Consider the following 27,015-nt stretch of genomic DNA (forward strand, 5'->3'; position numbering starts at 1 on the left):
GGGCCGGCAGCGCTCTCTTCCGAGCTCGCTGGAGGCTGTGCGGGTCGAGCTTCAGCACCGCGGGGGTTGCTCGGAGGGCGCGGGGGGATAATAGGGCTGGATGCGGTGCGGGGTGGCAGCCGGGGGGCTCCGCTTTGTCTCCCCGCCCGCGGGGCCGGGGGTCGGCGGCAGAGGGAGGGCGGGAGGAGGAGCGGGGCCCGCCCCCGCCGCCGCGGTACAAAAGGGGTCGGGCGGGCAGCAGAGCAGCGTGTGCCGCCGGGCAGGGCCGGGCAGGGCAGGGCCAGCAGGGCAGGGCGCAGCGGGCGGCGCTCCGGTCCCCTCCGCAGCGCCGTCGCGGCGGGGCCCGCAACCGTCCCGTCCCGTTCTGCCGCCGGGCCCGGGACCATGCGGCGGGCGCTGCGCCGTCGCGGAGCTCTGCTCGTCTGGCTCTCCCTGGGGACGCTGCTCGCCCTCGCCGACGCCAAGGGCACCTTCTATCCTCCCGCCGCTCCCCTGCCTTACGGCGGCAGGTACAGCCTCTACACGGCCGGTTCCAGCCCGCAGCTCGGCCCCGGCAAGCCCGTGGGCAAGCACAAGTAAGCGACTCTCTGCGCGTCCCCGTCCGCGGCCGCGCAGCCCATCCCGCGGGCACCGGGAAACACCGCGCCGGGCATCGGCCCCTGGGTACCGCTGCGGGGCGTTCCGGACACCGCCTCCCGTCGGGCATCCCTTACCGGGCACAGACCGCGGACACTGGCTACCAGCCACAAGTCTAGGCTCAGCGGACAGCGTCCCTGGGGGACCGGCTGCCGCTGGCACCCCTTAGTGGGTACCAGCTCCTCCCTCAACAATCATGGGCACCATCTGCCAGTGGTTGGGCCATGGGCATCCTTTGCTGGGCATCTGTCCCCTGGGTACCTGCCATGGGCATCCCTTGCCCCACACCAGCTGCCGGGCACTGACCAGGGGCTGGGATCCAGGGCAGAGCAGGGGTGTCCACATGTCTTGGTGCACCCCCTCTGCTCAGAGCAAGGCTGTGGGGGGCGCTCGGTGCGGCAGGGTGCAGGGGCTGTGTTTCCAGGAGGGAGCAGACTGGGGGATGTGTGTGTGCTGTGGTCTCGGGTGGGACAAGGATGGTGGTGGAGATGGGATGCCCGTGTGTGTTTGTGGGGTAGATGCATGTACCTGTTCTGCATGGCACAGGGGTGTGATGTGCAGGAGGGGGGGATGGCAGTGCACAGACCTACATATGAAAATGCAGATTGGTTTGGAGGAAATTTGCTGATTTCCTTGTAAAGCACAGACTTGCTGGAGTTTAAATATGTTTTCAAGTAACCTGGAAAGCTCAAGCAGGCGAGGAATGTGTGCTTTACACGTAGTACAGACCTTTTCCATTCAGCCGCAAAAAGGCTGTTACATTGGTGGGGGGCTCTCTTCCCTCCCCGCTTGTTTGCTAGAACTGTTTCTTTTGGGCTTCTTTGAAAACAGGAGGATATGGTGTTATGAACAAGCTGAAATGAATAAAGTAACATTCGAGACGAATAATACTGGCACTGCCAATGAGAGCTTTCCAAAACCCATAACATTTTCCAGCTGCTCACTCTTAAAACATCAGTCTGGAGCTATAAAACTGCCAGACACAGGTGGGTGAGAAGGAAAGGGCTTTCTGAGAAGGAGAGTGAGCCAGAACCTTAGCCAAGTAGTCACAGGTAGTCAGTGTCTGTTAGTAATGGCTAGTAGATCTGTCCGTGTTGGCTAGTAGCTTAGTTAGAGAGGGAGTTAGCAGTGTGTTTGTAAATGGATCCTGGATTTATGGATAGACAGTGATTCCAAATTTCCACATGCACACACACACATGATCTCCCTTCCCTCCAGCTGAGAAAAGTGGCTGGCCTTTGCTCTCGCGTGGCCCTGTGTGCGGACCAATGACTCATTTTTGAAGGAGTGGGGAGCAGCACAGATCCCTGCACACGCGCTGAGCCTGGCAGCCTCTCACCCAGGCAGAACCTGCCCGGGCAGGCCGGCAATGCCGGGCGCTGCTGGGAGTTGCGGTGCCCATCCCAGGGGAGCAAAGAGGCTGGTGCTGCTCCTGGGGCAGCAAGGGGAATGTGTTGGGGGTGTGGGGTTGAGGGCTCCCTGCTGGGAGGGAGCAGGGAGAGCCAGAGTGTTGGAGGGGGGATGAACCTGCTTGTACCTTGCAGCTTTGCCAAAGGAGCTCCTACCCCATGCAGGTGGAGGAGCCTGCTTGGAACCTCTGGATGGGGTCACTGGGGCTTCATGACGTGTCTTGGCATGGGTGGGGGATGTACTTTGTCTTCATGTGTTTGCCGTTGGTGCTTGTCCCTCCTTCACCCATCATTCCCCACTGCTCTGTCTCCAGAGGGTGACAGCTGGGGGGGTTGCGCACACAAACACACATGTGCACACTCACTTGTCCCAACAGGACACAGCACAGTCCCTCTCTGCAAAACCCTTCTGCTCCATTATGACTGTCCCTGTCCCTTCCCTTGCTTTCACCTGCCAGAGATGTCTCTACACCATCCAGACCATCATCACGCCAAGCCTGTGAGAGCTGGGCTGAGGCCCTGCAGCTCATTTCTGTGGTCAGTCCCGAGGCTGCTCTTCGCAGCCATGCGATGGCAATGCCACGGGATCCTGGCTGCTTCCCAGCCTGTGGCCAGGCAGCCGAGCCGCAGTGACCCCAGCTTGCACAGGGAGAGCCACGTCCTCCTGCCTCACTGAACACCTCCCAGCACCTGCAGCTTGTGCCAGCCCATCTGCTCCATCCTGCTGACCCTCCGTCTCCGCCTCAGCTCTACTCTGTGTGCCTGTGCCCTCCTCTCTTCCCGCTCTGCCATCTGCCACATCCACCTGCCCTTAATCCCTGCCTCGCCGCACATCCCTGCTGTCTCTGCCCCTGTAGACCACGTCCATCTGCTCCTGCCGGCCACCCTGCCTTCATCTGGAACAGCCTTGGCCTCCATCTGTCCTACCAGTGCTTCCGCATCCTTCCCACACAGCCTTCCTCCCAGTCACCTCATCCTCAGCACCTGGGTTTGCTACTTGGCTCAGGAGAGGTCCTGTGCCTGGAGCTGCTGGTGCTCTATTCCCACTCCCTGCACTCCTCCAGACCTCCTGCTGTCCCCATCCCCAGTGGGTGGGGTGGGTGATGCCCCTTCCCAGCAACTGCACAGGCTGGGGGGTCCCTCCCATTGCTGGCCCCTCCAAGACCTCACCGCAGTGTTTGACAGGGGGGCAAACCTGCCTGGGGATGGGCTGAATAGCTGGGATGCTGCTACTTGCTGGGTCAGGAGGTGACAGTCCGGGACAGGAGGTGACAACATCTCACTGTGCTTCTCCCTAGGAGCTACTGTGCCTACGTGGTGCAGCGCAATGTGACGTGCATGCTGCAGGACGGGGCTGAGAGCTACGTCAAGGCTGAGTACCACAAGTGCAGCTGGGGACCCAAGTGCCCAGGGAAAGTGCTGTGAGTACGGGGTGACGCTGGGACACAGCTCCCTTCCCCTCCCAGTTTCGCGTTGCTGCTCTCCTTGAGCTCCTTCCCATCATCAACTCCCATTTTCCAGGGAAAGGGGCTGAAGGGCTTTTCCTGGATGGGGCGGGCAGCGCTGGGGCAGCGGTGGTGGGATGAAGCAAGATGGGATCTGTCAGGAGGGAGAGGGAGCTCTGTCCCTCATCAGAAATCAATCAGAACACCATGGAAAGCCGTGAGGGAGCGTGTGTATGTGTGCAGGGAAGAGTTTTGTCACAGACCTGCAACTTGGCAGCAAGACGGCAGTGAGGTGAGAGCTTGAACAAGAGGAGGAGGGACGGAGCCTGTGGGTTGGGGGTTGCTGAGGGCTTCCTGCCCCACGAAAACATTTGCAAAACTTTCTGCCACCTCATCAATACCAGAGGGTAACACCCTGCCATGCCAAAACTAGAGCTATAGCCGGGGCAGGGTGGACACTGGGTCTTTGTGCTTTGCCACCCCCTGCAGCCCCTCGGCTGGGAGTGATGCTCCTTGCAGAAATGCTGCAATCTGCATCCTCCCTGTGCTTGCTGAGAGCAGCAGAGCCGAACACCAAGGAAAACCAGGCTGAGAGGGGCTTTCGTCGGAGCCTGCACCCCTCCTGTGGCACCGGCACCCAGTGCTGCAGCCACCCAGGACTCGCCACATGCCAGCGGTGACATGGGCTCAGCTCACAGCCTCTCCTGGCTCTTTCCTTGCTCCCATCAGAAGTGCTTTAGCAGCATTTGCAGACTTCAGGACATCCTGCAACCACTGGTACCCATGCAGAGGATCCTCAAAGCCCCTGCCATCTCCTCTGTGTCTGCTGCTCGGCTCCTCCAGCCCTTCGAACAAAACCAGAGCAAAACCAGGGTGTTTTTTGAAAGCAGCTGGACCTGCAACAGCCTTGGATGCTGCATCCTTGCATGAAAAGGAAATATCGTTTTTCCACACACTGGGGCCATCAGCTAATGTTTGTGCAGCTGCAATAAATTCTTCCCCTTGCTGCTGTTTGGAACAGATGGACAAGGCTCTGGGCTCCTCTACAGAGGCCAGTCTGACACAGAGAAGGTGCTTTGCCTTCTGGATGCCATCCTCGTCCTCACTTCAGCTCCTGACAGTGGCTGGACACAACAGTCTCCTTCAGTGGTAGATCTGGGCAGGCTTCTACACACTAAGGAAAGACCACAGAAAGTCAGCAGAGTCTGGGAAGAGGAATAACAAAAAGAAGAGCTTGCGTAGAAGCTGTCCCATGCCCTTGGGAAACTGCTGATGCTGAGAAATTTTGAAGCGATTCAAAGAACAGAGGATTTAGGTTTGCTTTCTCTTCCTGCCCTGCGGTTTGTATGGAGGTGGCTGTATCACCCTGGGAATCATGTGAAGTGGCATTGCCTGGGGGCTGCAGCTTGGGCGAGGGACACCAAGGACCTGGGCAGGGACAGGGGGGACAGGGGCTCAGCCCCATGTGCTGCCTTGAGCGATGGGATAAGTGCGAGCACCTCACGCAGCCCCTCTGTGTAAGGGATCTATTCACAGATGGTTGTGTCACCTCCTCAGAGACCTTCAGCTGAACGTGGTGGAGAAGAACAAGGACCTGATTGTATGTGTTGCTGCAAAACAGCAAACTTCAGAATTTTCAGGCCCTGGTAAATTCAAATAGGAAATTTCCAAGAGGCAGGTTCAAAGGATCAGCGTTTCAGGGGTGGTGAGAGACGCTGTCATCAGCCCTGTGCAGCTCGGCTGGCAGGGGGGGCCATGGGGGCTGCCGGGGTCCTGTCCATCCCTGCCACCTCACAGGAATGTGCCATGGAAGAGCCAGGAACAGCTAGTCCTCCCCGTGGGGCTGGTGGGACCCCACGTAGAGCGAGAGCAGAGACGGAGAATGTCTGTCCCCCTGGGCAAGGAGGTGGGCCCACACCTTTGTTTGCTGTGTAAGGGACGGGGACAATGTGGGTGGTGGTCTGCAGGTGCAGCACATGGCCCTCAGCACAGCTTTCCCACACCCAACAGGACACACGGTCCTGCTCTTCTCTATCGCTTGATGTTGAGGTTGCTTCTCTAAACTGTCTTCTCTTTTCCTCCCCTGTCCTGGAAAGGTACCGCACCTTCTTCAGACCCAAATACAAGATTGGCTACAAGACAGTGACTGAGCTGGCCTGGAGGTGTTGCCCGGGCTTCATGGGAGAAGGGTGTCACGACAGCCCGACCGACCAGCCCGGCCTCCTACCCCAACATCCCAGCCCTAAAATGCCTCCGGGGCAAAAGATGTTTCCAATGCCCAGACTGCCTCCCCATCCAAAAAGCCACCCTGACCTGTTCCCAGGACCAAAGAAGAATCAGTATGGTGAGATCTCGCTCCTGCTTCACATCCCCGGGTTACCACACCAGCGGCATGCTCCCAAACCTCTGGGTTCTCTGTGTTCCAGCACAGGGCACGAATTTGGCAAACCTGTGGTTGGTGACCTGCTTCCTGATCAGACACCTGACATTTGGTTGCTTTGAGGGTCACTTGCTGTTTTAATATAATTTATTTCAAAACGTGTTGCTTCAAAGTTGCCTTTTCTCGTTGCTTTGAAGCATTTTTTCCATTAATTTTGGGGTCAATAGATTGTGTCTCAATATGAAACTCTCCCGGGTTCTTCTCATCACCTGCTATTGAACTTGAGAACAGAGGGTTTGATCCCACACAGTGAAAGAAAAGAGGGTTTCCTGATCAGCTTAGGAAGAGATGTTAGGGAAAAGGAGGAAGGTTGGGCTGATATCTGGCTGAAATGACAACAATAGGGGGACAGGAGCTAATGTTAGTATGGAAATCGACTCAAATCTAGAAGACAGCCTAGGAGAGATGTCAAAGGAACACCAGCCCTGACTGTCCCCTCTCTCTTTCTTTCCCTGTGCAGGCAGGAAGCTGCCCAGTCTCTTTGGGGACCGCCTGGACCGTCTGGAGGAGGAGGTGAGACGCCTTTCCCAGTCCTACGACAGCCTGCACACCATGGTGAGCGGCCTGGGGGACCGCCTGCGCCTGGCCATCCAGGAGGACACCACCAAGATGATCGGCTCCCTGATGAACAGCCCGGGCGCACCTGACTCAACTGTGGGTTTTGGCATCATTCCTGACGGCCTGGTGGACGTGGCGGACAAAGCTGACATTGCCACTTACCCTCCCGTGGGCGAGATCCTGACCAAAGTGACGGAGGTGAGCGACGTGCTGAAAACCAAGGCAGATTTGCTGCACGAGGTTCGCGGCATGGTCCTGGACCACGACGGGCAGATCAAGCATCTTCTGGAGTCATCGCGGCCCTCGCCCCTCACCTCCATTGACCTGCTGGAGGAGTACGTGGACACGCGGCTGAGCAACCTGCGCGGAGAGCTGCTTGACGGCTTCGAGAAGAAGCTGGGCAAGATCCAGACCACGTGTGATTTCCGGCTCCAAGAGGTGCGGCAGCAGTGCGAGGAGGAGAAAGCTGCCAACCTGCGGCTGCAGCAAACGCTGGATGGGAAGGAGCTAGAGATCAAGAAAGAGATCTCCCAGCTGGAGACCCAGATCCAAGGGCTGACGGTGGTGGAAAGCTGCTGCAGCAACCTGGACTACCTCACCGATCGCATGAACATCCTTGAGAAAGGCCTTCACAGCATCTCCGAGTCCCAGAAGAACTTGCACTCACAGCTGAATGGAGAAATCTCCACTGTCACTCTAGGGAACCTTTTTGAAGGGCGCTTTGAGGACCTGGAAGCCAGACTCAATGCCACAGAGAGAGAAACAGGGAGCTGCTGCTCTGGTATAGAGGACAGCATGAGAGGCACGGTGGTGGCAGAGGTGGATGGCATGAGGACTGCCTTTGAAGACAAAATGCAGACCCTGGAGGACAGGTTCATGACCATCGTGGGGGAGCTGAACAATGTCAGTTCTCCCATGGGCATGGACGGAGCGGTGGTGCCTGTGCTGGAGGGAGAGCTTGCCAGCATGAGGAAACGCACGGATAAGACGCTAGAGGTGTTGCAGAACCGCCTCATCACGCTGGAGAACACTTGTTCCCTAGGCTGCTCCTCCGCCTCCAAAGATGTGGAAACCTTCCGGACAGAGATCGAAGACTGCCAGAACAAGAACCAGGACCTGCTTCTCCGGATGGACAGCAATTACGACCTCTTGCGCAAGCTGAACGCCACCATCCTGGAGATCCAGCGGCGAATTGAGGAGGAAGCATCGGGGGCTTTGCAAGGGGAGATTACCTTGCTAAAGATCAACCTGAACACCGTAAGCAAGTCTCTGACGGGGCTCAAGGACTCTGTCTCCCAGTACTCAGACACTATGTCACACGTCAACTCCTCGCTGGATGAGCACGAGCGGAAGATCGAGGATGAGGTCCACTCCATCCAGGAGAAAGTCAATGACCAAAGTTCCCAGCTCTTCTTCAGCAACCGGCGTGTCCTGAACCTCAAGGGAGACTTGGAACGACTCAAAGCCAGGATCATCAGTGACCTGAGCTCCTGCAAGAGTGTGGGCCATGATCTGCAGCAGGAGATCGCCCACTTCGATGAGCGAGTGGCTCGGGTGGAGAACATCTGTGGCCGGCTGGGTGCCGTCACGGGGAGTCTGGATGGCATCAGGGACGAACTGGAGAAACACACGGGCAGTTTGTGGGACTACATGGACCACATGAACGGGACCCTGGCTACCCACTCTCAGGAAATAACGGGACTGAAGGACAACCTGCTCGACTGCCAAGCCAAGGTCTCCGAGCTGTCGGAGCAGGTCAGCCACTTGGAAGAGCGGGCAGAGGGGCAGCAGCTTCCTGCTCCTCCCCACGAAGGACAGGATTAACTTATATCACACAGACTCGCTCCAATGTGACAACAGCTCTTGGGATTTTTTTTTTTTTTTTAATGAAAAGGTAAATTAAAAGCTGCTACAAACCTTTTTTTTGAAAAAAAACTCTTGCTGGCCCCACTCTTCTATAACTCCTAACTCTGTTAGGGTAGTCACCTCCCAACGCCCAGCAGCTGGGTCTCTGCCTTCTGGCCGGGGGCGTTGCTTCGTTGCTTTGGCTCCTGGGCTGATGACCCCAGAAGGATAATTCAGGAGGAAGCTGGAGGCGGGAACACTTTTTGTTTTTGTTTTGTTTTTTTTTTCAATTTTATTTTTGCGGATTTATCGCTTCTTGGAGAACACAACCCTGTAGTTGTCAGATGAGGAATGGAGTTTCTCTGACCTAAAGACCACCTGTGTCTTAATGCAGGGACTGAGCAGAGCCAGAGCTCCTTATGGGGAACAAAACTCACCCCAGAAATTGTGGATTTCAAAGAACACACGTAATCACACATCCCCCTGGGAACTGCCTTCCCCTCTCCGAGACAACAGCCCTCCTCGTGTATGGTAAATCCATTTATCCTGTTCCCTCCTCCATGCAAACACACATGCCTTATGGAGCATATGAGGATACGCATTGGGAAAACACACTATGCATATATATATGTGGTATATATATATATATGTATGTATTTTTGAACAATCCACTGTCACGGTGCTCATTCAATTTCCAAGTTTCCTCTTGCTGCCCCCACCTCCCTTGCCGTATTTTGGAGAATCTCACTGAGCAGCTACAACCCACTGCACCAGCATTTGGGAACAGGCCCTGCGGGGGGGTCGAGTGCATCTGCCGCAGGGGCTACCGGGCTTTGCACCCTCTCTATGGTGTCACCTGGGACTGACACGAAGGGGTGTGGAAAACTTATGTCTTCCCCAAAGACACATGTATCTCTGCTGGACATGGAGTAGTCCCTCCCTCCAGCTCTAGTTCTCTCCTGTTTTTATTTCTCAAACTGTGAACGTGGTTTCCCTCATCTCAGCCCAGGGCAGGAGAGCTGCAGCCACTCCAGGGTGTGAGAAAGAGGCCTTATCTGCATCCTCCTCATGTTCCTCTGAGCCCACTGGGCTGCCACAGCCCCAGGGCCCCGCACCGACGTGCAGCGCTGGGGACAGGGAGCAGGGCAGCTCTCCAGACCTCAGCCTGGGAATGGCAAAATTATTTTCTCAGCTTGGCTCTAGTTTTCCATGAACACGCAGGCTGGAGGAGGCTGTACATGTTCCTCAGCAATTCCAGCCTTGCCATACGGAGCCGGCACCTGGACTGCGTGGCTGTTGCACACAAAACCCACCTCACCTGGGGAGCCCGGCATGGGCGTCCTCCGCTGCTCAGCCAACGGGGACTTCATTACCAGAAAGGATGAAGAGGAAATTAAAGAGCCTCCATCTTAACAGCTCTGGCACTTTATAGCAGAGGAACATATTTTTCTAGCAGCTCAACATTGCAGCTCACCGAGCCCTCCCATGCCAGCCAGCCTCCAGCTCCCACCTCGTGCCCATCACCCTCACCTGGTCATCCCTGCTCTTCTGCACCCCAGTTCTCCCCCTGCTCCAACCAGCTCAAAGCAGCACCAGCTCCCAGCAGAGATGCATCTAGCTGCATTTTCTCCCCTGTTTCCTCCCAGAAAAACTGGATGATCTCCCTGAAGCAGATGCTTCCAGGCTGGGGAGAACCACAGGGATCACCGAGTCCAGTTGGCTGCATCATGTTACCCTGATGTGGTAAAAACTCTTTCCTTTGCCAGAGGAGCATGGGCCATCAGCCGTAGGAGTAGAGAGAGCTGTAGGAGGGAGAAGGGGCCTGAGGTCCCACTGCTTACTGAGCCCCACCGGATGCTCACAGCACCAGGATCCACTCGCTGCTCTGGGATTTGCTGTTTTGGAGCTATGCTGCAGCTGCTGAGACACTTCTCCAGCAGAGAAGCAACCTCCAGCTGCCTTCAGGCACCCTACAGAACCTGCTCTTAGACAAAAAAGAAGCTATTTCGTTTCCCCCAGCCCATGGAAGGAGTCTCAAGTCAGCCCTTGGTACTTTGCAATGGAGCATCCTGCCCACCTCCCCACATCCTCTCACAACAAGGAGAAAAAGAGCTGCAACAACCAAAGAGAAAATGAAGCCAAGGGCCAGGCTCAGCCCTTCCCATGCCTGGGTTAGAGAGCAGCTGAACAGCACCAGTTTCCTCCAGTACAGAGGGAGCTGGGACTGGCCATAACTAAACTAGGACAAGGAAGAAGTCTGACCTTCCAGAAAATGGTGCTATGTTTGAACTATTCCTGACTAGTCACTTGAAGCTATGGACAGCTTGTATTACAGTTCTCAGCTATTCATGTTTAAAAATGAACTTTGTACAAAATAGGGCATTTTTAAAAAATTTTGGCTTGCGGAGAGGGAAGGAGATGGTGCCTGTGTGGTTGTCCTTGCATGGGCAGCTTTCTGAGGCAGTTGCTAACTGATCTTGGTAAAAGGCTGTGTTTTATTGTTTTTAAAACCTTGTACATTTGTTCAGATTTTAAAAGCTGAAAAAGTGTTTGTACTGGAAAGGAAAAGAAAAAAAAAAAAATAAAGTATTTCTTGCTGAGGTTTCCAGGATCAAAATGATTTGTGTGGCTTTCAGAAATGCGGAGTTAAAGGCTGAAGGCAGGCAGACTAGGACATGATTTACACTCACACACAGTGGTCAGGGAAGGAGAGGTGGATGCCAGACTGCAAGAAGGAAGCCAGCAGTGCTCCTGCCTGCTTTGGTTTGTGTACTTTCAGCTGAGAGCTCCCAGAGCAGGAGCACCAGGCTGAACACACAGCAGTGCTGGCACCCCGGTTTCAGAGAAGTCCCCCCCACAGCATGGAGATAGGCTGGTTGAGTCTCAGCCCAACTCTGCTTTAGGACAGCTGAGCTTTACTGGGATGCTCCAATACAGGGCCACAGGAATCACCTCCTGCCCTGGCACAGGAGATATTCACCCCAATGCACACACAGAATGCTTCCTGTATTAGACCAATTGTGCAACATTACCTGAAGATAGTAGACAAAAATTTAAAAAGTAAATTAAAAAGTCCTTTTCTAGTGCAGCTGCTTCACAGGCCAAAGAAGCTGCAGGTCCTGCCCCCATCTCCACCAATGGCAGATCCCCTGGGAAGGACACTTCAGCAGGATAAACCCAGACAGGTTTGTAAAAGGACACAGAGCTTGGCTCCCACTTCCATGCACAGGGCTACAGAGGCAGCCTGGATTAAGGCACTGTTTATTAGTTATTGCTTTTAATTAATAGTAGTGAAGAAAACTCAAAATCCCAAACAGCTTCCATCCACCTTAATCAGTTGTTAAACCATGGGACAGCTTCACTCCATCAGCTACCAAACTGGAGGTAACTGGACTGTCTAGGAACACTGGTCATACCAGAGGTAGAAATAGCTATGCCAGAGGCTCATCAATAAATAAGACAGTGACTCACCCCCACCTTTAAAGAAGAGCCAGGCTTTAAAGGTGTTAAGAGCACTGAGAAAAGACCCATCTCATAGGAATTTCCATTTAGTAAATGGAGTTTTTGTAGAGTCAGAGCCCTCTCTTATCCCCCTTTGGTTTCAGAGAAGGGGTGTTCCTAGTACAGAACATGAACCGTATTAGAAGTGCAAAATGCCTGAGCAGCAACCAGGGAAGAGGAGATGCACCTGGAGGATCCAGTCCTGGCAGAGGATGTACAGGAGAGCCCTGGGACAGGTCTCCACAGGTAACGGGGTCAGGAGAAGACACCCAAGTCAACAGCAGGCAGCGGAGGTCTCCAGTAGGCAAAGTGACTGTACTCTGGACACACCAGAGCAACGCTCCCGCTCTGCTCCAGGGGAGGGAAGATCAGCTCCACCAGCTCTGACAGCCGCTCATATCTGTGGGGGGAAGAAAGAAGTTGCAGTGGGGTCACTGGGGGTTTGTTTGCTTTTCTACCCCATGAAATACTTCTCTGGGATAAAGCCAGGTTAACCCAGAGGTGGCAAGGAACAAGCAGGTCACTTACGTAGACTTGTGGTTCTTTGTGAGCTCCTGGATCAGCTCTCCCTTGGGGTTGACTGTGAATATGCGGCTCTCCGGCAGGCCCACTTGCTTGTAAGCGTAGACATCCTACCCAAGGAAGGGCAGCAAGGGTGAGAGCTGTGGGAAGGCAACACCACCCCCAGCCCCAACCCTCCCTCCTCCCTGGGAGACCCACTCACGCTGGCTCTGTTTCCAAAGGCTGCGTAGAAGGGCAGCTTCGTAGCAAACAGCTTTTGGATGTCCATCAAGCAGGCGATCTTGAACACCTCTGGCTTCTTCTCAATCACCTCCCTGCAGCACAAGACATGCACAGAGCAGAAGTCAGAGGCATTGGCTGGCCAGCACTGCCTTCAGAAGTGATTTGAAGGACAAAAGTTATTTTGTGCATTGCAGGAGCTTCACCATAAAGCCCCAGGGTGGGCAGGCAGTTCCCCTACTGCCTCCCATGAAAGACATCCTGCACCAAGGAGGCCAGAAGCAGATTAAGGTCGTGACATCCCTCAGCATCAAGCTGAGAAGGGGGTGGTGTCCCCAGGGACACAGGAGGTGCAGGGCTGGGGAGGAAGAGAAAACGTTGTACCTGTGGAAGGCAGAGAAGAGGCTGCTGGGGGCAAGCAGGATGGGGCCCCTGGGGAGGGCACAGCCTTGCTCATTGACCCATTTGAGGTAGCCCTTGGTGATGTGTGCCATGCCGATGGCTCTGGCCGAGCAGTAGAGGAACTTGTAGCCATTCCTAGAGAGAGCACAGGGAGCTTTGAGCTGTGCCCTGCACAAAGCATCCTCCTGCTCCTCTAAAGAGGAGGAGGAGGATTAACATCTGGCCTAAGCCCAAACCTGTGCACCCCTTCAGCAGGCAGGGTGGCTTCCCAAACAACATGACTGATGTACAGGCTAAAACAAATCCCTACCCACCTTGCTGCTGGGGAGCAGCACTGGAGGGGGGAACCCCATACCACCCTCCAGGTCCCTCTCAGCAGCTGGACTCTCATCTGCAAAGTGCCCTTTGCTGCTTAGTCCCCATGCACCCCAGCAAGACACCCAGGCCAGCACCCTTCTCATCCCCTTTCAGGCTGCATGTGGCTGGACACGGTGCCACAGCCCCCCAGCAGCCAGCACAGTGGGATGGGCAGCTTGGGGACGATGCTCTTGCGGGCTGGGAAGTGACAAGAGGCAGCCGGGGTGTCAGCGAGGACAGTCTCAACCCCGCAGCCCCCAAGTCCCGCGGTCAGCGGGAGCCCCGCAGCCCCCCCGGCGCCAGGACGAGCCATCCGCGGGCCCACAGTGCCTCTTAGCGGCCACGGGTGCCGAGAGCGGAAGGTCGGGCTCCTCGGGGACCTGCTGCCAGCTTCCATTGGGTGTTGAGGACAACATGGCACCTGGGGGTAGGGGGGCACCCAGAGAAGCAACTGGTATCCAAATGCTGGGCAGACCCCCGTGCCACTGCTGCACAGTGACCCGAGGGCACACAGCTGTGCCTCTGGCCTCTCAGGTGTGATCTCATGACATCTCATCTCCTTCAGTTCTCAGCTACATCTCCCCATTAAAGCCTCCACCAACACACTCTCCTCCCAGGGAAGGCAACACAAACATCGGCTTTCACCCCAAAGCATTAGCCAGACAGCACAGCAAGCATCAGCCATCACTGACAGCAGAAAATGAGGCTGTTTTGACCAGCATTTGTAAGGACCCTGACTGTGGCCCCCACTCAGCCTCTCCTCCATCATCCTCCCAGTTCCCCTATACCTACAGGTGGATTTTGTGGAAGAGCTTAGCAATCCCCTGATGAGTCCAGTCTTTTCCCAGATGTGGCAAAATGTGGCCAAGAGCATCTGACCTAGAAGAAAAGGAGACCAGGTTAGGATGATCCAACCTGATGCAAATCAGGAAGGCAATGGGGTTTGTGGTCCCTCCTGGCTGCTAACACAAGCCTTTAAAAGGCACTTTCCCCTAACTGGGGGTTAAGGGGCATGGGGTGGGAAAAAGACCCTTTACTTGGTGATGGTGCCATCGATGTCCGAGATCACCACCTTGTCATCCCAGTTCCACAGGTAGATAGTGGCCTCACAGCGGCATGTGCCCTGGTACTGAGTTGTCACGCTGAATGCCACCTCGTTGGGGCCATCCTGCAGATTCAGCCTTCCCTGGGGCAGAGAGGGAACACAAGTGGTACACACCAGCTTCATGCCACTCCAAGGCTTGCCAGAGCCCAGACTGCCACCTGGCCAGGCCAGACACCCCAGGGCGGCCACCCAGGGCAAAATACTCAGATGTCCTAAAAAACACCTGAGGTGAGGAGTAGTGACATCTCTGTTTAAGGGTTGTCTCACCCCTACATGCACAAACAGGCAGTGAAGGAGGAGGAGTAAAGGACATACGATTTGTTCGGAGGAGAGCCGCAAGGATTTCTTGTAAGTTGGCAGAGATTTCTGTGCAGGAGTGTCTGCTGCTAACATGTCCCCAGGGTGCAGGGGCTCATCATCACTGGATGATGCCCCCTCCTGCCTACACAAGGAATGGAAGAGCAGATTAGCTTTATTCTGCAGACTATGGTTTTCCCCATGAGCACCAGGGATATCTGGAAGGGCCCCAGGACAACCCACCCACCAGGAAACAGTCATGGAGGAGCTTGGCTGGGTTCAGCCAGAGCCTTAACTGAACTTTCTGCCATAACATTTAGGTAGACTTGGGAATAACTGGTCACTTAGAAGAAGGAGAGATCAAGAACACACACAGACTCCTAAAGGCAGCCTGGGAGGGAGGCACTCACCCCTGCTGAGCAGAGCTGGACTGCAGCATTTCCACGTTGGCTTTCCCTGGCCTCAGCTGCTGTGGGCAGAGAGTGGGGCCATCAGCACCTTGGTGCCAAGAGCAGGAGCTGCTTGGATTCCCTGCCACCCAGAGCAGCCATACCAGAAGAGAGATGGCAATGCACTCCCCGCCTTCATGAGGGCATTGCCCCATGGAAGAGGAACCACAACCTGGTGTCATGGAGACCAGCAATGACATGTGCTACCTGGGCGGTGGCATGAGGGGCAGTTGGCAAGAAGTGTCACCATTACAAAGTCCACATTACTGCATTGCCAGGCATTGTTCTGCTGCCCAGGCACTAACAGACCTGAGGGGACAGCAGTAACCTTAAGAAGTCACCTTGCAAACAGGTCCCTCTGTCTGCCCTTGTACTCAGGCCATCTCTAGGACCCTGCTGCTCTCCTACCCCCACCCCTGCCAGCCACCAGAATGACTCCTGCGCCCTGGGAACATGGTTGTCACAGTCACCACTGCAAACACCTCCTCTGCTTGGAATTCTTTCCTCCTCCAGGAGAACCACCACCTGCTGCCTTTCTTGGGCATCTTCTCCTTTACCAGCTGGTTGATGGTGCTCTGTGAACATGGCAGAACACAGGATGAAGTCAGTGCTCAGCCCAGGAAGGCTCAGCTGCCAACAGGCTAAGGACACCCTTGTCCAGGACGGGTTTCCTTTGCAAAATTATTCACAGGATGTGTGACTCCTGCCACATTGTGAGCTGAGATGGTTTTGGTGTGAAGGGTACAATGACTTGTTCCCCTCATGCAGCTTGAAAAAAAAAGATCTGGATGCCTTATTCCATACAATCCCAGCCAGGTGTACAAAGCACTGGAGCAGACTCATGTGGTCCCACACTACCAGGGCTCCTGGCTCTGCAAAGCCTTGCAAAGATACAAACATCAAAGTAGGAGTTTTTTTGACAAGAAAAAAAAACACCTCTGCTCTCCAGGAATCAGTGGTACCCAGGTCTCTAAAAGCCACCCTGAGGTACCTCATGGGGAAAGGACAGACCTCAGGGTTTGTGGGCTGGAGTGACATTCAGCTTTGCCCCGCACTGCCCACAAAGCCCCAGATGGGCAGCTTGGCCTCCCGCAGCCCCACTGCACTCGTCAAGCCCTGCTGAGAAGCGTGGCCAGTAAATGAGTTGTGCCACTCACCTCAGGAATGTTCCTCTGGAAAGCCTGCAGGGACAGGATCATGGGAGCAGCCACTGCCCAGTTGTAATACCTGGAAAAAGCAAGAGGGATGGGAACACCACTGCCCCTAGAGCGAGGGGTGTTTCCAGATTGCCATCCTGCAGCATGGCCAGAAGGTCCCATCCCACAACATATAATCATTCCTGCAGGAGTGTGACTCCTTCCCAGAAAGTGTTTCTGCATGGACAAAGGGGCAACAGTGGTCATCTTGGGATGAAGCAGCAAGAAGAATAGGCCACTCACTTCTTGTTGATCAGTATCACCAGGTTCGGATCATAGATGAGTCCTGGATTTTCAGCAAACTGCTGGTAGGAGATCATGTGCTCTATGAACTTCTCTGATGAGACAAAAGTTGTGTCATGGCACTGGTGTACATAATGAGTTTCAGGACAGCATATTCCCCATCCCCTCCCACCTACCACGAGAGATCTGTCTGCTGCCCCCCAGGCCTCCACACAGCGACAGGGCAATTGCGGGCATCAAATCAGAGTCAGAATCCATGGGGATCTCGGTGGCCAAATCAGGTGGCAGCTGGACACACAGAGGGTTGCTGGGGTCTGCCACAGGCTTTGAGCTCTGCTCCATGTCACTACCAGCAAGAGAAGAAACAGGAGTGACATCAGGCAATGGCTTAAGACATACCTCCATGCTTTGCTGTAAGGGAATTGCTCAGGAAGGTCTGAGCTTGGCCAGCTGGGGCAATCCATACCTCCTGGGGAAATAGAGAGCCACCTGCTCCTTGTCCATGTTGGAGAGGTCTTCTAGATAAACGTCACTGGGACCCAGGTGAGGACTTCTTTTGATGGATCCTCAATGCACAGACAGAAGGAAGAGAGCTTAGCTGAATCCCCTTCCCAACCACTTCAGCATCTAGTGAGAAAGCTAATAGCATTTTCCTGTGTCATATTCATATCTCAGATAAAGAGGATCTCTCTTTTCCTACCTGAAAAGCTGCCTTAAATCAACAGCAACAAAAGTACCTTGAGACACTTGCATTGGCATGAGATCATGTGCCAAGAGGACACAGAGGACAAGCCAAAGTCCTGCCTATGTGCCTCTGTGACAATCTGAAGGTGTCATTTGAAGTTAACACCATGCAAGATAACACATTGTGATCCCCCTTGTTGTATAATGAGGAATCCCAAATGTCCCTTTTTCAGTGAGACAGTTTTGTTCTGAATTTATGCTGGCTGGAAAAGTGAGGCTGGTTAGGACAGGTAACCACACAAGACTCCTTAAATACACTGTCAAGGGAGACATATGCATGCTTTGCTCTGGATGATTTTCCACCTGATTTGGTGCACTCAGGACAAAGACACCAGTCAGGCCAGGTGCTGCCAGGCACTTGAAGTTAAGATATGGTCTACACTGCTGAGAAATCTTCTAAGCATGTGAAAACAGAGACATCCAAGGATGGAGCTCAGGAGAGCTCAAGAAAGCCCTCCCTGGGGACATGGAACCTGAGGAATGTTTCTTCAAAGCAAAGAAGCTGGTAGCAGATGGAGAAGGCAAACCAAACACATTGCACCTTGAATACCCAGGGCGATCATCAAGGAGTCACACTGAATGAACAACCCGGCCCCTCATCCAAGTTGGAGGAGTCTCTGGGCTCAAACACCACTTCCAGCAGCACCAGTCACCCACTCACCTTGTCTTCTCTGGATTTCCAGCTGGGGCTCAGGGTCCTCCGAGTCCACCTGCCTCAGAGCAGCAGCTCCGTCAAAGGGCTCCACATCTCGCTGCACCTCTGGCATAACACTCCCACCTCCCTCCTGTTTCTCTTGTGGGGCTGAAGAGGCCTCCAACGAGCTCTCTGCCCCCACAGTGGGAATGTCCTTCAGCCTGGGGAGGTCATTCCCATCCTGAGTTGCAGGTTTTGGCTCAACAACAGATAGACCTGAGGAACAAGGTATGCCCTGAGGTCCTGCTGGGCTTGGATCTCCCCCCAGACCTTGAGAGGTAGCTACAAAGTGGGTAGTTGCGACCAGTGTCGCAGAGACAGTGGTTGCTGCAGTACCAATGGTCTTTGTGGACTTGGCTGGTTCAACTCGTTCCAATTTATTCACCTCAAAGAAAGCAGAAGAACAGGTTTGAGGTAGAGAAGGTGCCAAAAGCATCAGGTAGAAGAGGACAACTCCTCTAAAGCTGTCTGGCCAGAGCTGCCTCCACATGCTACAGGTCTTTCAGACACCCCACTCCCACCAGCTGCTAGAGAAGAGCAAGAGCAGGGACTCACCTGAGGGAGCCTTCCCCAGGTCCACTGCATGTGGGATTCAGCCCCTAAAGCAAAACTCTCCTGTGGTCTGATCTCCAGCTCAGAGTCACTCTTGGGAGAAGATGGATGGCTCAGGGTGGGGCTACAAGAAGAAAAAGCAATATGGGACCTCATCTACCCTGCAGCCCCATGCTTTCCTATCACTGCATGGACATTTAGTGCCAAGAACCCTGGAAGACCGCTTTCCTGCAGAGTCAGTTCTACTCCATAAGACTATCACAAACGAGCAAGACCTATGAGAAGCTGAGGCCCAAGGAAGCAAACCACCATGCCACCAGTTGTCCAGAAGCAGCTCAGAAGCAGAGATAGGAGAGCCCTGTAGACACAGGCTTCTTATGTCTGTGACCACAGCCACAAGTGTCCCTCATAGGCTCCAAGCTTTCCTTCAGGCACACCATATCGAGCCAGGAAAACCCTCTTCTCCTGACACCACCAAATCCCTTTTCCTTACCACCTTCCCAGCCACAAGGCACATTCCCTGCTCTCAAAGCCGAGCATATCACCTCAGTTTTGTCTGTTACCTGTCCATGGAGGCCAGTTCCCCATCAGAGTAAGGGTGCATCTCTGGGGACTGCAACAACCCGGTTTCTTCTTTGGAGAGATCAGCAAAGGAGAAATACACTGAATCACTGCAGTAGAGAAAAGAGGTCAGTTCTGTTGCTCTCAGGCACCAGCCTCCTCTCCTGGAAAGCCAGAAATGCCCAACTTCACTATTTCCACTGGCTTTCTACTCCTCAGGAGGTTGGGGTCCAACTTGGAAACACCCTGTGATTCGGTACTGCTGGGCATCACCTAGAGGCTTGACCCACTGCATCCCTCTCCTCAGAGCAAGCAGCTCACCTGTGGGCTGGCAGCTTGCACGGCTCCTTCACAAACATCTCACTTTTGGACTCCTCGCAGTCTCCTAACTCTGAGTCTGAAGCCTCCTTCTTCTTGGGCTTCCTCCTGCGTCGCCTCTTCTTGCGCAGGGTCCCTTCAACGCTGGTGGTCTCCTGTGCATGAGAGGGCTGAGCAGCATCCTCCGGGCTCTCCTCCATGGGGATGGGGGATGTACAGAGACGGGAGGGGATGCTGCCCTGCAACAGGGATGGGAAGAGCACATCAGCTCCAGCATCACCCTTTCCTGGCAGCTCATGGCTCTTGTCTGTGCAACATTCACCACCAACACCACTGAGCTCTCAGCTTGGGGGTGGTTTTGTGGTTAGACTCAAAAGGAAAGGTTTTGTACATACAACATGTGAATAAAATTATTTTTAAAAGGCAGAGCTGCCCAGCCACAAGCTAAAGACATCTTCAACGTGGGCAAGGAGAGGCAGGCAGGAGATGGCACCACAAGACCATAATTACAAAGGCAGCAAACAGGATCCAGCTCTAGACCCTGCTCTCAAACCCAGCCCAAGTTTGCAGCAACCACAAGTCAGCCTGGGAGAAAGCTGCCAAGATCGCTGGAAGCCACAACCAGTCTCATCCTGCTTCCCAGTGCAGCAGGCAGCCTTCCACAGCATCTGGCTCCTTCCCATCCCTGTCACAAGATCCCCAGCTCTGAGATATCTGCCTGGCTGGCCAGGAGCCATGCCCATTGATGGAGGCCAGCCTGGAATGCAGATATTTGGTCTAATGCTCCCTCAGGGTGCTCCAGTGCTCAGATCCTCCACACTGGTTGCAAGGTCCTTCAAGTAGGAACCTTTCTGGACACACAAAACGTGAGAGGGGATAATGGAGTCACCCTGGGGAAGAAGGGCAGTCCAAGCCTGGTCCTTTCACCTCAAGCCTGCACCTCCAGGTGGTCACAGCAGGACACAGACCAGCAGCACCTCTTCATCACCAACCTCATTCTCCTCTGACTCCTGGACGAAGAAGGCCTCTCCATTGTCACCCAGCTTCATGTGCAGGTCCACAGGCTCCCCATTGATTTCAATGTCAACCTGGCAAGGGGCAGAAGCAGCCTGTCCATCTGAGCCCACCCACCCATCAGTGCACAGGGAGGGGACAGGCTGGGGTTGCTCGCAGGACTGACAGTCACCCAGCCTTTGAGGTGAGGGACCTCTCCCAATTTTCCCAGGAAGAACAGTCCTCCCTGGAACAGGATGGGTTCCGTTCAGGGGCACCCCCTCCAAAAATCAGCAACCAACTCTTTCAACAGGGTTCCCATTCTGCTTCAACAAAGTTCTTCCATAACATGTGGGTTCGGTCTCCTAGGTCTGGAGACACCAGAGAGGAAGCATAGACCCAGGACAGGCATCACTTACCACCTTCTCCTTGGAGCGCAGCACACCCAGCTTCCCGAAGCGCACGTGAAATGGGGAGCACTGGAAGGAGTTATCGGGCTGTCTCACCACGACCACATCGATGCAGCCCGTCAGGGTGGCGGGGTTCAGACCCTGGTATAGCTCCTTCACCGTGACAAAGACGGTCTCAGCAAGCTGCCCCACATAGTTCATTGTTTGAGACTGCAAGTGAGAGAGAGAGATATACTCGGGTACAGAAAAAGGGCTACAGCAACTAAGTGCAACATGAATTCTATCAAGGAAAGCCATTTCACAGCTGCAAACACAGCCCCATCAGGAGGACAGGTAAACCTCTAGGGAAACTGAGGCAAATGCATGAAGCGTCTTGATGGAGATCAGCCAGGGCCTCTGTGGGCACCAGAGACCAGGACAGAAGATGGGGCACCAGTTATTGCATCCAGCTTGAAGGAGAGAAATCTTTGCCATTGGGATGCAACATCTCACTTGCCCCATGGGAGAACAAATGCCCCCCCTGCCAGCTGTCTCCCGGTCAATGCATTGAAACTCCTGGAGTATTTCTCACAGATCTGCATTGGGGTGTTGGTCCCAGCTCCTGTGCCAGAGGAGCTACTTGCTCCATTTGCTCAGCACTTGGCATCAGCAGGACAGTGGTCTTCGTGTCCATGCATCACAGCAGAGACCAAGCACAGCTTCCAGAGCCATTAGCCCCACATTCCCCCTTGCCCCAAGGACAGGATGAAGACACAGAGTGACCACTTGAGAAGGACCACAGATGAACTAAAGGAAACCTGTTGTGCCGGCAGCATGATCAGCTGATGGCATGGTGTCCCTGGGGGCTCTCAGCACAGCCCCCAGCACACACGCAACCCAAGGGGAGACCGGTGAGAGTTGATTCCTTACCCAAAGGAATGAGTACAAGCAGGTACCACCTGACAAGCCCTCTGCCCCTGCAGCCACCCAGAATCCCTGCTCTGTTTTGCACAAGCTCAGCACCATCTCGTTCCCAGCCAGCCTTCCAGGAAGCTGGCCTGCATAGGGACACCACACCATGTCCTGTCCCCCCCTACTTCTCTGTGATAGCCAGGAATAAGCCCAAAGTCCCCTCCGGGGGAGGCTGCAGGGAAACCCTAGCTGGCTCTCGAAGCTTCAGTGCCTCCATCAGCTCTGCTGCAAGCGGGACCAGCGTCACGGGGCCACCCACCAACCTGCTGAGCCCAGCTTTCCTGGGCATGGCTGTCGGGTGGGCAGCCCTCCAGCTGCCTTCCCTGCTGTGCCACAGAGCCCAGCAGCAAGCAGGAGAGGGCAACTCATTGTGGAAGAGGAGATTTTTGGAGAGAAGCAACAATCAGGCTCCTAGGGTAGCACTGATGGGCTCCTGGCTGGGACATACATCAGACAGACCTAAAGAGTGCATAGGGGAAATCCTGGGCATAGAAACCTGCATGGCCCATGGTGTTCAGAAAGAGTCCCCAGGCACACCCCCACACTGAGCGGCACCTTCACAGTAAGCACATGGTGCAAGGACTTAACACAGTGCTGCAGCCACACAGAACAGGCTGCTGAGCATCTCCTGCCAGGGTGACATCCCCTCTGCAGAGCCAGCATCCCCCCTAGGGGACATCCTGCCCCCTTGCCTTGCACAGCTGCTCCTTTCCTGGGCATCTGCCTGCTCAGCCCCAGAGCTTGGGACAGAGGGAAGAGAACGGCTCTGGTTTGGGTCTCTCTCTGGAGAAAGATTAATAGGTAGACAGGGCAGGAGAAAGGGTTTTCAAAGCCAGCTCAGGGACACCAAGCCACGTTCAACAAACAAACCCTATAGAGGAATGGGGCACTCCCACACCTCAGCCACAGGAAAAGCAGGATCACGGCCCTTCACCATGAAGCCCTAGCAGAGGGGCAACCCCTCCCGATGGAGGCAGCACAGCTCGCACCCACATCTCCAGCTAAAAACCCTCCCCAAATACACCAGATATTTTGCTAACAGCAGCCTGCTCTGCTCCTGACCCATCCCACAAGCAGCACACCCTTCCCACCCTATACACCCACACTGCAAACTGCCCAAGACCTTCCCCATTACCTGGGCAGCTACTGGACCTCAGCAGCTCCTCAACTTTGGTGCAACCAGCCCAGAAGCCCCAGGAGCTGCTGTCTGCCAGAAGGAACGCTCAGCTCCTCCTCTCCCCAACACTTCCTTCCTCTCACCTGAGCAAGGGGAGGGCCCTGCCTCCCAAACAGCACCCAATTCCCATACCGTGCCTTCTGCTGAGCCTATGAGGGCTCCTGGGAGGCTGGAGGGTGGATCTGGGGAGGCAGCTTACACCTGCATGGAGCAGCTGTGTCTCATTGCAACCAGCTGGTTTGCTCCAGCACCTCTGGGCACAGCTGCCAACTGCCTTGCACTGATGCAGACCCTTCCTCCCTCCTTCTCCAACCCAGCATCCCACAAGGCCACTGCAGCCTGACCCACCAGGCTGGAGTTGTCCAGATGGGAAGGTGATTCCCCAGCACCCTCTGCTGAGTTTTGGGGTGACGTGGCGGCAGCTCCTGGTCTGCACAAGAGTTGGTGGCACTTTAGGGATAAAGGTTGCTCTGCTGGTATGTGCACAGGGCTCTCCCACCCTGCACTTGTAGAGTTGATGTTGCTTTATGAGAGCAGGGAAGTGTAAAAGCTGGAAGATGGTTGCTTAGGACATTTTTAGTCCCTGAGGAGAAGGGTCTAAACCATGCAGGTTGGCCACAGCTGATGAGTTGATTTGCAGAAATGCCACAGCTCATTCCCAGGCAAGCCCCATTACCTCCCTGTGCCTCAGTTTCCTCAGCTGTACCACACTGGTAAAGTTGATGGCAGTGGGAGGTATGGAAACCTCCCCATGCCCCTACAGTGCCAAGCACAGCCCAGACGTGAGGTCTCAGACCCAATATGGGAACTCTCCTAAAGGCTGTGACAAACCAGCTGAGGAAGAATGCCTGTTTTCCAGCAGCTTAATATTTCTGAGAGCTCTAACCCTGGGTGAAATTGGACTGGAAGCAGCTATTGTGGGTGGCCGGGCACAGCTGCGGTCCCCAAGGAAGGTGGGCTGGCACCGGGTAGCACCAGCACCCCAGGGGGGCTCACGAGCAGCACGGGGTGGGCAGCTGCCACCAAATCCCACAGCCAGGTCACCAGACACTCACCCAGGGTGGGAGGAGCCCGCTCTAACCTCAGTATAGACGCCTCGGGATGTGACATCTCAGGTGTCTTGTCCTTGTCATGGCATCTTAGACTAGTGCTCAGTGATGCCACCACAATGGGTCTCACCCAGGGCAGTGGTTTGCACTCTGCAAACCCCAAGGCTGGAACACAAAAGCAAGGACAAATCTAGCCTGCAGATGCCTGGTACCTGGTCAAAAATGGACATTTCAGCAGAGAACACCATTTCTTCCTTAGCCATCTGAATGCATCCTCAGTTGAGCAGAGAAGGCAAAGCCAGCACAAGCTCAGCCTTGTGGTGGCTCCAAGCCCCCATCCTCTGGGCACAGGGGTGAGCACTTGGCACTCGGGTACCCTGCAGAAGTAGCTTCCCCATCACTCACCTCCAGTGCTCCTTGCTCAGCTGATTTTCCTCGCTGGCCCTTACATCCAGCTCCCAACACCCTGGGCTTTGCTTGTCTCCCAGCACCCCTGCAGCAGATCCCCAGCTGGACCACAGCCACACTCGGTGATGTCTGTACCTTCCTCTGTGCTTCTCTGCAATCCAGCCCCACGGCATTTTACTTACCTCTTCTCTCCTTCTTCCTCCTCCAAAAAGCTTAAAGCACTTTTTAATTGCCATGGTAATTTTTTGCAAAGCCATACAATTATTCTTGGCTGCTGCCAGCTGCTTTTTGTACCTCCTCTTGCTCCCCCCCCACCTTTTTTTTTTGGAAGGTGGGCCCTGCAGATCCATCACTCCCTGGGCTTGTAACTGTGAGCACCCCAAAATCTCTCTGCACCCTCTGTATCCTCCCCCCAGGGCCTGCTCAAACATTATGAGGGTTTTTTCTCCCCCTTTTGGGCACTCTACAACCCACAGATGTTTGCAATGAGCCTTTGCAAAACAAGACGGCTTTTTTTATTAGTCAACCGAGATGCAATATTTTCAGCTCCCTGCATTCCAATGGAAAAGCAAAGCTCACAGCCGCCTCCGTCTTGGCGGCTTTCGTCCTGCATCCCTGCCGCTCCTCCCATCCCAGTTTGCAGCCTTTGCCCCGCGTGGGGCAGCAGCACCGTCAGCCGCAGGGCGCTAGAAGCCATGATCCCAGTGTTTTCAGTGCCTCTCCAGAAAAGCTCCATCCATCCACTTGGCGGTCGGGAGCACCCCAGGCACAGGCTGCCCGAGAGACTCTTAAATTTTCCTCTGTCCCAGAAAAAACAAGTCGCATCTTCAGTCACAGGGTGGGAAAGGGGATAAGCTGTGTCAAAGACAGGCTTGTTTTTCCCCTTCTTTGTATTTCAACAGCTGCTGCAAATGAGCCAGGCCACAGCCAATTCTTCAGCTGCCTCCAAAGCGGGGGCTGGTGGGGGTTTTGCCTCCTCACTTGGTCATCACGTTACTTCGCTGGGATTTTCCCAGCTGCTTAAACTTGTCTTTGAGCAGCCTGGCAGTCCCTCAGGACACCTCTCCTTGATTCCCCCCCTTGCTGCCTGCTTGTTTGTGGGCCTGGGATGAAATGTCTGGAGTGAGGATGGATGATCCAGCTGCAAGAGAAACCCAGGAAGCCAGCCGAGCCGCCTGCCTCCATGCTGGCTGAGACCTGACACAGCTCGGCTCAGAGATGCTGCAGAGGAGCAAGAAGTTCTACAGGACCAGAGGGGAACAGAGCTGATGGAAAGGGCCTCACTTTGCTGTGCAAAGTGAGGCTGGGATGGGGACTATCCTTCCAGCCACAGTGCCCAGCCAGTAGTTAGGGACACTAGTACTGTTCGATGGCTGTAAGTCCACCTCGTGAGCCACTTACTGCAGCATCTAAATCCTCTTCCCACCCCTGAGCCAGGGAATCACATTCTCCTGCTCCCTTTCCCACACTAGAAGGATGCTCTGGGGCATCATCTTGTAATGGCTACTAGCCTGGCCCATTTCTCCCCAGGCCTGCCCAGTACTTTAACTTCAGTAGTGTCCCACTTACACTGGGGTCTCCTGAGATGCTGGCAAAATCCAAGGCTGTGACACAAAATGCAAAGGTGCCTTTTCCTGAATGCAGTGCGCCCCTTGTAGCCACCCAGCAGGATGCTGCAAGCACCAGATGCTGGGTGAGAGATGGCCAGAGCCACTGAGTTTATTGACCTGTGTGCTCCAGACGTGGGACTGACAGCTGTCAATCAGCCCAGAAGTCCAAGGTCCCTGTGCCAGGCAGAGCCATGTTCCTGCTGCTGGCAGGGCTGGCATCCCCGACTGACATCCCCCCACTGGGACGCTCCAGGGAATTCCCCACTGAGGTTGGGATGTGAAAGGGCTTTCCCGTTACCAGGGCCCCTTTTCCCAGCAGAGGGACAGCTTTGCAGAGTGGGGGAGCACACGGGGAAGCCTGGCAGGGCTGCCTGCTCCTCTCAGCTGGCCGGGCAGGGGCTCCAATTTCCTTCCCCGGATGAACAAAGAGCTGCAGAGGCTTGTGAAAGGGGTGATTCAGCAAAAGAGGACAAGAGAGGCAGAAAAACCAAGTCAGCACAGCTGGATGGAGTGAAATTCTCATCTCCTGAAAGCCGCAGGGAGCAAGGCTCAGGTGTCCTGGAGGGGGCCAAGCCCTGGCTGTGAATGCCGACCCTGGAGCCAGCAACACGACAGGAAAGCAGTGGTGGTGGCTTTCTTTTTCCTTTCCCCTTCCCAGAAAGATCAGGTCAGACTGGCCTGGCATGCAATAGAATGGGTGGGAAAGCCATTTTGCCTGAAGAGGAGGAAATGCCACCCTCAGTGGCCAATCACAAGCATTGAAAAAGCTGAATTACAGTCACAGGACTGGTCAAAACCCACCCATTCTGGTTCGTAAACATGTTCTGCTGATTTGGCTCCTAGTCTCTGAACTGTTAAAAGTTCAAGTTTCTTCCGTAAACACAAGGGGTTCAAGCTTACTTAAAAAGAAAGACCAGAAAGCTA

The 27,015-nt window shown here is 54.7% G+C and overlaps 2 protein-coding genes across 2 annotated transcripts; one reads left to right on the top strand and one right to left on the bottom strand.

Annotated features, from left to right (window-relative positions):
- Positions 1–384: 384 nt before the first annotated feature.
- EMILIN3 (elastin microfibril interfacer 3) lies at positions 385–8,728 on the top strand (the record flags this gene model as incomplete). Its single annotated transcript, XM_080354927.1, has 4 exons — positions 385–575; positions 3,344–3,466; positions 5,587–5,834; positions 6,391–8,728. 4 exons carry the CDS (start codon positions 385–387, stop codon positions 8,310–8,312), a joined length of 2,484 nt encoding a protein of 827 aa, XP_080211053.1. The 3' UTR covers positions 8,313–8,728.
- A 3,361-nt stretch (positions 8,729–12,089) lies between these two features.
- Positions 12,090–21,097, bottom strand: LPIN3 (lipin 3; the record flags this gene model as incomplete). Its single annotated transcript, XM_080354712.1, has 19 exons — positions 12,090–12,234; positions 12,363–12,466; positions 12,559–12,670; positions 12,960–13,112; positions 14,127–14,213; positions 14,372–14,520; positions 14,755–14,881; positions 15,147–15,205; positions 15,668–15,760; positions 16,343–16,412; positions 16,625–16,718; positions 16,801–16,970; positions 17,091–17,190; positions 18,030–18,447; positions 18,618–18,738; positions 19,178–19,285; positions 19,497–19,732; positions 20,486–20,581; positions 20,906–21,097. 19 exons carry the CDS (start codon positions 21,095–21,097, stop codon positions 12,090–12,092), a joined length of 2,634 nt encoding a protein of 877 aa, XP_080210838.1.
- Between the last annotated feature and the right edge of the window lie 5,918 nt (positions 21,098–27,015).

Source organism: Nesoenas mayeri (assembly GCF_963082525.1).
Source record: "Nesoenas mayeri genome assembly, chromosome: 16".
Classification (NCBI taxonomy): domain Eukaryota; kingdom Metazoa; phylum Chordata; class Aves; order Columbiformes; family Columbidae; genus Nesoenas; species Nesoenas mayeri.